The sequence below is a fragment of the Anomaloglossus baeobatrachus genome, chromosome 1 (genome assembly GCF_048569485.1).
Source record: "Anomaloglossus baeobatrachus isolate aAnoBae1 chromosome 1, aAnoBae1.hap1, whole genome shotgun sequence".
Taxonomy (NCBI): domain Eukaryota; kingdom Metazoa; phylum Chordata; class Amphibia; order Anura; family Aromobatidae; genus Anomaloglossus; species Anomaloglossus baeobatrachus.
In genome coordinates, this window is record NC_134353.1 from 391852 (window position 1) to 405242 (window position 13391).

Below are 13391 nucleotides of genomic sequence, written 5' to 3' on the forward strand. Positions count from 1 at the left end.
ATAGAGACCCAAAGACTTTCTGCTATTGACAATTTGGCCAATATGTCCCTCCGCCATAGTGAGGGAATAGCCATGGCTATAGTACAAGCAGGGGAACCAGAAATACAAGCTGATTGTCACTCCATCAAAAGGAAAGAGGGCAAAATCCAACTCAGGGACCTGGCTGCTATAGGACTAGTTAATCTCCCTTGTAATATGATCATATATGCTGTAGGACCAATGTATGATCCCCGACAAACACCAGCGCTGTGTGAAGGATCTACAGCTGACTATATCCCATGTACTTGACCTGACCAGGAAGAAACGCCTCCAATTCATTGCCATTCCTGCAATCAGCTCTGGTATCTTTGGTTTCCCAGTCAAACAATGCACACAGGCTATTGCGGATACAATCATTAGTTACTGTCCCATATCTTCACTAGAAGCTATCCATCTGGTCACAAGTCCTAACACCGCACAGTACTTCAAAGAAGCAAGTCGTCCTTTGGCTATGACCCCTAACTACCCCAGTCACTCACTGCAGCCAGAACGCATTCCCACATCACCACCCCCAGGAGTATTGGATAAATTACTGCCCGGCCTACTAGCACTCCCTGTTGTCATGCTTCCACCAGCCCCAACGGCTAAAACCATTCCAGACCCTAAACCAGAAAAACCCACGTATGTCCTCTTTACCCCAGTCCAAGTGAATAGCCTACTCACTCAGCTACCAGACCCTACAGAAGACTAATCTGTACAACCTATTCTGCAATTTGGAAGGATCTATCCAACTCAGCTAGCATCAAAGTTGGTACTGTTTTTTTACCCAGTCTTTAAATCTGTTCTTGACTAGAGCACTCTGGATTCAACGGATGATTTCAGATCCGGAGTTGAGTTCTGCTGCGGCTTTGCACGGCTTTGCACGTTGCAACATCGCACGTGCAATGTCGGTGGGGTCAAATCGAAAGTCACATCCGGCGTCACTTTCGACATCGTAGCGTGTAAATCCTAGATGATACGATGAAGGAGCGCAAAAGCGTCGTTATCATATCATCGGTGTATTCTCCGACATTTCCATAATGCCGGTGCAGCGACAGGTACGATGTTGTTCCTTGTTCCTGCGGCCGCACACATCGCTCTGTGTGAAGCCGCAGGAGCGAGGAACATCACCTTACCTGCCGCCGGCTGCTATGAGAAGGAAGAAGGTGGGCGGGATGTTTACATCCTGCTCATCTCCGCCCCTCCGCCGCTATTGGCCGCCTGCCGTGTGACGTCGCTATGACGCCGCACGACCCGCCCCCTTAGGAAGGAGGTGGGTTGCCAGCCAGAGCGACGGTCGCGGGGCAGGTGAGTGCATGTGAAGCTGGCGTAGCGATAAGTTTCGCTACGCCAGCTATCACAAGATATCGTACCTGCGACGGAGGTGGGGACTATCGCGTGCGACATCGCAGCATCGGCTTGCGATGTCGCAACGTGCAAAGCCCACCTAAGTATGAGCAAAATATTGCCTACTGGACACCTCTACCAATATCACCGACGCATCCCAAGAAAACAATGAGTCGGCAGAAAAATTCAACACGAGATTATTCACTTCCTTTGGTGATCTCCTGTTCCAACGTGTTCACTTCATAATTTCCTTTGTCAAGGGACTTAAGGACTCCATCAGATCGAAAATTGAAGACACCAGACTCGATTACCCGGAGCTCACCACTAAACAGGTTCTCCTCATTGCTTAAGCGGGCTTTACACGCTGCGACATCGCTAGCATCGGCTAGCGATGTCGAGCGTGATAGCACCCGCCCCCGTCGTACGTGCGATATTGTATGATCGCTGCCGTAGCGAACATTATCGCTACGGCAGCGTCACACGCACATACCTGCTCTGCGACGTCGCTCTGGCCACCGATCCACCTCCTTTCTAAGGGGGCGGGTCGTGCGGCGTCACAACGACGTCACACGGCAGCCGTCCAATAGAAGAGGAGGGGCGGAGATGAGCGGCCATAACATGCCGCCCACCTCCTTCCTTCCTCATTGCCGGTGGACAGAGGTAAGGAGCTGTTCGTCGCTCATGCGGTGTCACACAGCGATGTGTGATGCCGCAGGAACGAGGAACAATATCGCTAATAAACAGGCAACGATATTTGATTTTAGGACGACCTCTCCAAAACCAATGATTTTTGCCTGTTTTGTGATCGTTTAAGATCGCTCGTACGTGTCACACGCCGGATGTGCGTCACTAACGACGTGACCCCGACGATAAATCATTAGCGATATCGCAGCGTGTAAAGCCCCTTTAAGTCCATTCAGAAGAAATCTACCTCCACCAATTCTACCTCTGATACTTAGCTGGTTATGTACAATGCTCCTGCTAACCAAGACCACAGACCTAACGCCAGATGTACCCTCCTCTTCAAGTATACTCACCTCAACAACCATATCCAGGCATGCCCCAGCAACGCATCCCACCCAGGAATCTTAAAGATACTATGTGTTTCAGATGCGGAAACTATGGACATGTCAGTAGAAACTGTAGGACCCGTATGCAGGAAGCACTCCCCGCTGGAAACAGTGGTCACCAGCAAAACAACTACAGCAATCATTCACAACAAATATCCTATCCATAGGAAATCAGCAAGCTTGTGTCAAATGCTTTTACAAATATTATTGTCACCAATACTCCTAAATCAGGCCCCATATCGACAGTATCTCTTGATGTTAATGGGCAAACCTTGCCTTTACTGGTCAATACAGGTGCAGCCAGATCAGTTATACTCCTCCAGGACTTAAAAGACCTATCTTTGCTCCTACAGAAACTCAGAATTTCAATTGTATATAATGAAGATGGGATGCACCTGTCCTTGCCCGATTCTCTGACGCCAGAAGATACCTGCCTTCTCAAATCCACATCAGCACCTCTTCATTGTCACGACAGAGTCTCCATTACCGGAATGCTGTTTCAATCAAATCACTTCAGATCTCTGGTTAAAAAGCCCAGATGACATTGGAGACCTTCCGGTTTCACCTGTACAGATTTTCCTAAAACCAGAAGCCACCATACCTCGATTACCTCAATATCCCCTGAAGACCATCCTTACCTATGTAATCTTCTACTAGGCATTGCTCCCACTAGCCAGTTTCCTACTCCACACTGATGAGGGGCAAATACCCCGAAACAGCTGTCTGTGGATGGATACCATGTTTTGGTATAGGCAGTTTCCTTGACTGGAGACTGCCCTTCCCGTGGTTGTTCCTTTCCGGTGAAAGACCTGACTAGTTTCCTGCCAGCGTTGAGAAACATGTGATGGTGTCTCCGCGGCATTCTTTTTTTGCATATCCCCTGAAGACCAACCAAGAAAAATGCCTTTAGGAACAAATCCAATCTCTCCTCGCAAACTGTGCCCTCATACGATATGTTTCTCCTGCCAATACCCCTCTATTTCCGGTTAAAAAAAAAAAAGAGGACTGCCAAGAGGCAACCAGAAAGGAAAAAACCCGAAGATATTATCCTAAGTTACCCTGTCACTATCCTTGTCCTACATAATCTCAAGGTTATCTTCGAACAAAGTCAACAGAAGAATCTCTTCTCACAAAGGCATACAAGACTCCAGTGCGACTTGCTCATGCCTTCCAACGTTACTCCCCTGTGCTGTACTAATCTCAATCCATCGACTCTGCTTCCTCTTGCAAGGGATGAATACTTCTGTACATGAGATATCCTTTCCAGGCCTATGTACATTGACTATTAAGACCAAGACACCCAGGAACATAATTGCTTTGAACTTATGCGATCTGAAGGGGGCTTTGCATGCTGCGACATCGCTAACGATATATCGTCAGGGTCACAGTGTTTGTGACGCACATTCGGCGTCGTTAGCTACATCGCAGCATGTAACACCTCTGAGCAATCTAAAACGATAGCAAAAGAGGTAAAAATCGTTGGTTTTGGAGAGGTCGCTCCAAAACCAAAAATCGTTGACAGGTGAGTAGCGAGGTTGTTTGTCGTTCCTGCGGTAGCACACATCAGTACGTGTGACACCACAGGAACGAGGAAACTCACCGTACCTGCATCCCGCCGGCAATGAGGAAGGAAGGAGGTGGGCGGGATCTTCCGCCCACTCATCTCCGCTTCTCCTCTGCTATTGGGCGGCCGCTTAGTGACGCGGCAGTGACGTCGCTATGACGCCGAACGCACCTCCCCCTTGAAGGAGTGATTGTTCGGCGGTCAGAGCGACGTCGCTGAACAGGTATGTGTGTGCGACGCTGCCATAGCAATAATGTTCACTACGGCAGCGATCACTACATATCGCACACACGACGGGGGCGGGTGCTATCGCGCACGACATCGCTAGCAAACAATAGCGATGTCGCAGCCTGTAAAGCACCCTTGAGTGCTCCAACCTGTCCACAGCTACAGAAACACTATTGCCAGATGCTGATTTGATCTTCTTTACAGATGGCTCACGCTACGCAGATGAGACAGGACAGTTTCACACAAGTTCCTCTGTTGTGGCGACTCCGGATATCATTATTGTGGAGCCATTGCCTCCACTCAAGTCAGCACTGGAAGCCAAACTGACAGCTCTCACTAAAGCTTGTGAACTGGTGCAAGGAAAAACGCCCAATATCTACACAGACTCCAGATACGTGTCTCTGTGGGCACTACGAAGCTACAAAACAGCCAGTGGAGCACCCATAAAGAACTCTGAAGCTGTTGAAGCATTGATCACAGCTCTCAAACTACCAGCGGCCGTGGCAGTCATAAAAAATAAAGCGCACAGGAAACTAAACTCAGTAGAAGCTAAAGGGAATCAACTAGCAGATCAAGCAGACAAACAAGTAGCCATTTGTGACATAAAAGAGGAAGCAGGAGTCTATGTCATGACAAGACTGCAAAAGGCAGAACAAACAAGATGTCTGAGGAATACACCAATTCAAGATCTTTCAAGACAAGGCTTTACCTGAAGAAAAAACTAAATGGAAAGAGAAAGGTGCAGAGCAAGACAGACGAGATTTGGAGAAAAGGGAAGAAAGTCTGCCTACCAAGGAGCCTGCATCATGCGGTAAATCAGTAGGATTACCCAGCGAGAAAGAATTTAAACACTATTGGCAATCACAGGTCTCTACCCGGCACCAGGGATATCTTCAATCATTAACCAACTTGTACAGGACTGTCAGATCTGTCAGATGTGTAATGCGGGAGGATCAGTGAAGACACCAGCTAAACATCTGGTCAAACCACTATACCCATTCCAAAGGATCTAAATTCATCATATGCAGTTACCCAAGGTCAGGAAAAATGAGTATGTACTAGTGGTAACATATGTTCTTAGCATGGCCCGAGGCCTACCCAGTCTCCAACATGACAGCCAAAACAACTATCAAAAAATTGCATACAGAAGTAGTCTTCTGCTTTGGAATCACAGAAGTTATAGAGAGCGATTAAAGCCCTGCCTTTACCGAAGATGTGACCATAGAGCTCTGGTCCCTATTGGGAGCAAACTTAGGTCTTCATACACCTTACCAACCCCAGAAGAGAGGCAAAGTTAGAAGACTCAATGGAACCCTGAAGAATAAAATCCTAAAAGCCAGTCAGGAACTGTCCCTTCCCTGGCCTAAGATATTGTCCATAGCCCTTTATTTAGTCAGAAACACCCCACGCCAACCTACAGGACTAATTTCCTATGACATTCTGTTGGGGGGTCTCCAGGGCTAGGACAGTGTACTCTGGCCAATATTTTTATGCCATTTTACATAGTCTCTGAGAGAGCAGGAGCCTCACAATCTACGGGTATATATATAGCAGTAGAAGGGAAGTTAAGACCCCCATGTTTATATTGATGCCATAGGAAAATAATGATAGTACAGGGAATTAACAGGGATAGACTTAGGGAATCGGATAGGAAAGTATTTTAGGGGAGACTGTGAGAATACAAAATATTTTTCTATATGCTTTTGTACTTTGAGAATATATAATGTTTCTCTATATATTTTTTTATATAACCACTATATACCTTTCTATATCCAAGTTTTCTTTAGTATATGAGGAGCAAGATGGAGTTTTAAAGCCTGCAGCTGATGTCTCATATAAGGAAGAGTCTGTTCTCTGATTACTGTTGGTATCAGGAAAAGTATGCGTACGTCAAGGTCACCAGCTGCAGACTAATACAAGCAACAGAATGCAGATGTGATAAAAGACTGGCTAACTGCGCAAGTCTAAATTCATGGTTGAGCGGTTATGTGCCAGAAACATTGCAAGACATGGAGTCGGAAAATAGGAGGCGCTGCAAGTTCCAAAATAGATACACGTCACAGACTTTTTGCATATTTTTTTAATATAACCAATGGCATACTTAGGAATTTTACTAAAAGATTAACCCCATAACTGCTCTATAAAAGGCTCGTAAAAAATAATATAGCACTCGGGTGTGCACCTCCTCTTACTACTGAACGGGGAGCTTATACCAACTACCTTTGTTTGGTCTAAATTCCTTTGCCGGCACTCAGTGACTATTAATCAGAGATTTCAGTAGACATTCATTGTTAAGAAGGTGATTTCCGAAACTATGGAATTTCTCCTTGACAGTATCATGATTTTACCTATTCATAGATAGGAAACATGACATGGCTAGTATCATCTAGTTGGCAGATTTTGATTTAAGGCTGATAGGCATGTATCACATATGAAAAAATGTTATACATTCATCATCCAGTCCCGACACTACACATATTTTACTCATGACTGTAGGATCTATGGAAATTCCAATATTTAAAATTTTTCACTGGTAACTGACAAGATCCATTGATGACTGCACACTGATATAGCAGGGAAAGCAGATCTTCGCCCTTTTGTATACAAATTCAGATTAGCCGTCTCCCTTACCGGCTAATGAAGAGCCCTCTCTCAGCTTAATTTATCTCACCTCACCAGTTACAACTGACCACATATCTTGTTTGTAAGAGTGAATGGATGTATGTCCCTTCAGAGAGTTATCTTCATGGATTCATAATTTTTCTATGACAGGAGAGAACTTCCAAACTTGATAATACCTTTAAGCAATATATCAGAAGACATCCTGAAGCAATCTCTTACAATTTTAACATTAAAATGGCTTTGTCCCTAAGTGAGTTCGGTGATGTTGAACAAGACCAGATTTCTGGATAAAAGATTTCCCACATTCTGAACATGAAAATGGCTTCTCCCCTGTGTGAATTCTTAAATGTTGCATAAGACCTAATTTCTGCCTAAAAGATTTCCCACATTCTGAACATAAAAATGGCTTCTCTCCTTTGTGAATTTTTAAATGTGCCATAAGACCTGATTTCTGACTAAAGCAGCTCCCACATTCTGAACATGAAAATGGTTTCTCCCCCGTGTGAACGCTATGATGTCGAACAAGCCGTGATTTCCCATTAAAACACTTCCCACATTCTGAACATGAATACAGCTTCACTTTAGTGTGATTTTCTTGAGGATTCTCAATATGATGTTTAAGCTTACACCACTTCCCACATTCCACGCATGAATCAGTTTTTTCTTCTGTGTGAGTTCTCTGATGTTCAACAAGATGTAATTTTCTAGTAAAACATTTTCCACATTCTGAACATGAAAATGGCTTTTCACCTGTGTGACTTCTTAGATGTTGCATAAGACCAGATTTCTGACTAAAACATTTCTCACAGTCAGGACATGAAAATTTTGCAATTTTTGCATAAAATGTTTTTTCTCCTGTGTGAATTCTCTGATGTTTGAAAAGATCTGATTTCTGGGAAAAACATTTCCTACATTCAGAACATGAATACGGTTTCTCTCCAGTGTGAATTCCTTGATGTCTCTCAAGATGATGCTTCAATTTAAACCACTTCCCACACTTGGAGCATGAAAATGGTTTATCTTCTGTATGAGTTCTCTGATGGCCAAGAAGATGTGATTTTCGAGTAAAAGATTTCCCACATTCTGAACATGAAAATGGCCTTTCATCTATGTGTATTCTCTCATGCATGGAAAGACTATATTTCTTTTTAAAACATTTCCTACATTCTGAACATGAAAATGTTTTTTCTTCTTTGCTAATTTTGGAATGACTAACAAGATCGGATTTCTGAATAAATCCATTCTCATCATGACAAGAATATTGTTTCTCATCTGTGTGAATTTTAAGATGTTCCACAAGAGAATTTTTAAGCATAAAGCATTTCCCACATTCCAAACATGTATATGGCTTCTCTCCCGTATGAATTCTCTGATGTTCAACAAGATTTGATTTATTGGTAAAACATTTCCCACATTCTGTGCATGAGTATGGTTTTTCTCCTGTGTGAGTTCTCTGATGTCTTTCAAGACAATCTTTACGTATAAAGCATTTTCCACATTCCAAACATGAAAATGGTTTCTCGCCTGTGTGAATTCTCTGATGTCCAACAAGATGTGATTTCCTAGTAAAAGATTTGCCACATTCAGAGCATAAAAATAACTTCTCGCCTATGTGAATTTTCTGATGTTGCTCTAGAGCTGATTTTCTGTTAAAAGATTTGCCACATTCAGAACAAGAAAATGGCCTTTCATCTATGTGAATTCTCTTATGTATTGAAAGATTAGATTTCTTTTTAAAATATTTCCCACATTCAGAACATGCAAATGTTTTTCCGAGCCTCTGTCCAGAACTTTTTTTGTCAATCCATGATGGACTATCCTGTACTTTAATATGGGGAGATAAAAGGAGATATCCATGGGAGCCTCTGATAGAGTTTTCACCTGCAAAAACAAATATATATTAGAATTTCAATATAAAAATCCATACATTGAGCAAAACTTGTATCAAAATACAGTCAGCAAAACGAGATTTACACATAGATGTATCAAATAATGCAGTGGGTCAAGTATTAAAGATGGTTGTCTTATCAGAGAAAACCATCTTCCAATTAGAATTGGCAAACAACTGTCCAGCCAGGCATCTCTGCTGTGCCACCAATGGGAAATGTGGAAATTATTTCAATAAATTGCCTAAGAGAGTCTCACAAAAATGAGCAGTGGTGTCCTAAACGCAAAATGCTCATCCCGACATCTGCCCCTCTTCCTCACAAACCATGATTTTATTTATTCTGGTGTGAGTGCTCGTCTTGTTGGTAGGAGAAATTGTAGTTTTCATTAGTCTCAATTTGAGCTACAAAAGCATGGATATATTATTATTCCTTTTTTGGGAGTACAGTGGTACCTCGCTTAACGAGTAACCCTCTTAACAAGAATTTCGCTATACAAGCAAAGCTTTCTGTAAATTTGTAACCCGCTTTACGAGAAAGCTTTGCTGTACGAGCGAAATTCTCACCGCACACACTTCCGGTTTCGTCCATCCACCGCGCTCTGACCCGCACTTGCAGTCCACACAAACACACACATGTACTCACAAACACACACGCACGCACGCAAATACAGTATTATGCTCACCTTACCTTCCGTTCCACCACTGGTCTGATGGTTCTTGTAGTTCCCGGGTACATCGCGGCGTCCTCACGGCGAACTACAAGACCCAGGAGGCCTGCGATGAACGGAGGGTAAGGTGAGCATATAATATAACATAATATGTTTACCTTTCGTTTCATCGCCGGCCTCCTGGGTGCTGTAGTGTGCCGCTCCAGTCCACGCTGTGTCTCTGCATCCATAGCGACGAGGGAGGAACTTCCTGTCACCGCTAATGACAGGCAGAGCGCTGGCCAATCAGAGGCAAGCGGCTCTGCCTTTTGACGTCAGCGCTCTGGCCGGGAACTTCCTGCCTCGTCGTTATGGTAACGCGTTACACAGCCGGCCCCATACCAGAGAACAGCAAGTCCCAGCAGACCGGCGATGGAACGGAAGGGAAGGTGAGCATATAATGTGTGTGTATGCATGTGTTTGTGTGAGATTGTGTGTGTCTGTGTGTGTTTGTGCATGTGTGGAATGACACAATAGGGGACCAGGATGGGATATTTTAGAAGTTGTGGAACGGATCGTCAGCATTGCAATGATTTCCTATGGGAAATCTTGCTCTGCTAAACGAGTACCTTGATTAACAAGCACAGTGCCAGAACGGATTGTTCTCGTTAAGCAAGGTACCACTGTAATACTTTTTTTTTGTTTTATTAATCTCTTCATGACAATGCCAATTTGCGTTTACATTTTTTTTTCTCCTGTTCTTCCCAGAGCCATAACTTTTTTTTTCTGCCTACATCGACGCAAAAGGTCTTGTTTTTTTGTGGGACGAGTTGTACTTTTGAACGACACCATTCATTTTACCACATAATGTACTGGAAAATGGGATAAAAATTCCAAGTGGGGAGAAATTGTGAAAAAAACTCCGCAATTCTGACCTGTTTCTTTGGGAATAGTTTTTTGGTGTACATTTTGTGTTAAAAACAACATTGCAATATGCTTCTCCTCATCAGGACGACTATGGCGATTAGAGATAGGTGAATAGTCAAATGTTAGGATTCTTTGTGTATTTGTACCGAATAGGGTACCCAAGGCAAGTCAATGGGATACTAATATTTTTCTGGAGCACCTTAGAAGTAGGTCCGGGAGGGCTGTAAAAATGCTGCAATGGATGGAAAGTGCTGAAACTGAATGAGGACAGCATGGGGAAGATGCCTGGATGCATTTCTGACTCACAATTGGTTTCTGGGAATAATGTTGTCAGAGTATTACAGGGATTAATACAGGAGAATTATGCTTTCAGAGTTTCCAAGCGGCTGTCACACTGCTTCCGATCATTAAAGTTCAAGAATATGCACTGCTTCCCCCGCTCACTATCACAGGATGGGATGGGATAACCAGGGCTTCTAAACTGACCCACGGACTAGGGGGACCCTAGCGGTCACTGATCCCAGATATAATCTAATGGCTACCTTCCTAGCCCTGCTCCTAAAAAGCCCTGATCTCCCACAACATGTGATGAAAGAGGAAACCAGCAGGCAAGCTGAAACTAACTCCTATGAGCTTGATTACGAATGAGAACACAACTGGTTGATGCCTGAGTGTTGTGAATACATTTTCTAGTTTGGGGCTCCCTCTTGTGGTCAGTGCTGGTGGTGCAGTTGACTTGTTGAATGAGAGCCAGACACCTGTGGAGGACTGACAATCAGGTCATTCAGATTGGGCCTATATAACGCAGTAGTTTTTTTCTGTTCCTTGCCGGTGCTCAATGTATCTCCTGTGTGCTAAGGACATTCTGAAACCAGCCCTTCTCTCTACCAGAACTCCTCTCAGATAAGTTGGTCTTTGTACCTCTGCTTATTGTTTCCACTTTCTTGTAGTTTTTACTGTTTTGATACTAATGCTTCATTTCTGATTTTGCCTGTGTGGCGTTCTTCGTGGAGTTGGATCATTCCCTGCTGGGAGTGTCTGTATACCTAGCTCCATGTTCTGCTTTGTATTGTGTTTTGTCAGGCTTGGTATTTAGTTCTCCGGCTGTATTGTGGTGATATAGAAGGGTTAATAGTTTCTCGATTTCTTGATTTTAAATATTTTATTGTTCCATTAGTAAGTATATCTGGTGTTAGTTCATAGTCATTATGGAGCCTTCGGAATGAGAAACAAACTCAAGGATTATTATTGTCTGCTAAATGTTCTTCTTATCTCATATGCATGACTCTACATTTTTGTTTTTCTAAAACTTAAAGGTCATATAATCAACTTGTAAATCCCAGCTAGAAGCCTTTTTTGCAATATCTCATTGATCTGTAAATGGTATAAATAATCTATACCTTGGCTGAATAAACAGAAAACTGATCATGCTCACATGAATGCAGGTCTTTTCTCCGAGCGCTCGATCTTGATTAGGCCTGAAGAGGCCTAATTCAGAGGACCTCACTGGTGATCCCATAAGCTGACTTTTGAAACAGAACAGCTACAACAGTGGCGACTAGGTCATCGTAGGCACGCCCCATGGCTACTTCTAGTTGTGTGTCAGTATTAGGTCTGCAGTCCGGTAAGGTTCCAGCCACTGTGGTTACTTTTTGGGTTTCCGCATTTTTGTCCTTTTTCTGATCCTCCTCGGTCACTGAATCATAACACCTGAGCTTGTCTGTGTAACTCAGAAGCACCAAAAGAGGCATAGTAACAAGTGTCAGACTCTGAACAGCACCAGATGCCGCCATAACACCATGTCAAACACAGTGTGATGCCTACCCTCTGTGACAGCGTCTGTGGTTAGTTTCCCTCACACTAGCTGTCTAGGTCCCTGAAGTGGAGTGTAAAAATAAATAATTGAAAAAATGGCCCAGGGTCCCCATTATTTTGATACCCAGCACAGATAAAGCAGACGGCTACAGGCTGCAGCCCCCAATTTGGATACCCAGTCAAGATAAAGTGGGCAACTGAAGGCTGGTATTCTCAGGCTGGGTAAGCTCATGGCTATTGGGCCCTCCCCAGCCTAAAAATAACAGCCTGCAGCCACCCCGGAATTGGCGCAACCATTACATGCACCAATTCCAGTACTTTATCTGACTTTTCCCAATAGCCCTAGTGTGGTGGTAGTCGGGGTAATATAAAAAGGAGTTGATGACAGCTGTGAATTGTCAAAAAAAAAAAAAAAATCACAGGTGTCATAAAGCCCGAGGTTAGAAATGGGGAAGGGTCCATGAGACTCCATTACTAACCCTGTAAGCCAAAAGGAATAAACACAAAAGAAAAATCATTTAAAAATAAACACACTCTAATTCTACAACTTATTACTCCTCAAAACACACCTGCCCGTCCGGCGTAATCCATAAAGGCCCTACGATAATCCGGGCTCTACTAGATCATGAGGTCAATGTGACTGATCACTGCAGCACCAGGGACACACTGACAGAGCCACAGCTGTGACAGGTGACGTCAGCTAGTTCATCTGACAACACAGCTGGGGATCTCACAGTAACCTAATGTTACCTCAGGTGAAGTGACCTAAGATTAAGTCAGTGAACTCAAATCTGCAGCTCTTGTCAAAAACCCGCACAAAAAACGCATGAGTTTTGATATGGTTTGGTGCGGTATTTTGCCAGGAGCTGCAGATTTGGTGCAGAAATGTCTACCAAATACTCAATGTGCGCACCTAATTTGGTAATCCGGCATGGAGTTCAATTACGTCACTGAGTTCATCTAAGATCAGTTCGCCTGAAGTACAGCTGGGGAACCATGGGAACAGATAGCTGTGACCTCAGGTGAATGCAGTGACATCATCACTCAGAGCTGTGGCTCTGTCAGTATGTACCTGGTGCCACAGTGATTGGTCACATTTTCTAATGTGACCGAGCACTGTGACCTCAAAATATAGAGATCGTCATGGGACCTAGTGTAGATTAAATCAGATCTGAAGGATTGTTTTGGGGGATAATAAAATTGGAGACAGAGGGTGTGTTTTTTTTGTTTTAAAATAAAAGGATTTTTCCTCTGTGAAAGGTGTT

The 13391-nt window shown here is 43.7% G+C and overlaps 1 protein-coding gene across 2 annotated transcripts in view; it reads right to left on the reverse strand.

The window, feature by feature from the left end:
- Positions 1–1993: 1993 nt before the first annotated feature.
- Positions 1994–13391, reverse strand: part of LOC142303682 (uncharacterized) — a 53533-nt gene continuing 42135 nt past the window's right edge. For both annotated transcript variants that reach the window (XM_075345283.1, XM_075345273.1), the window contains one exon: positions 1994–8730. In XM_075345283.1, coding sequence (XP_075201398.1) covers positions 7079–8730 — 1652 coding nt within the window. In that variant the 3' untranslated portion in view covers positions 1994–7078. The remainder of the gene's footprint in view (positions 8731–13391) is intronic.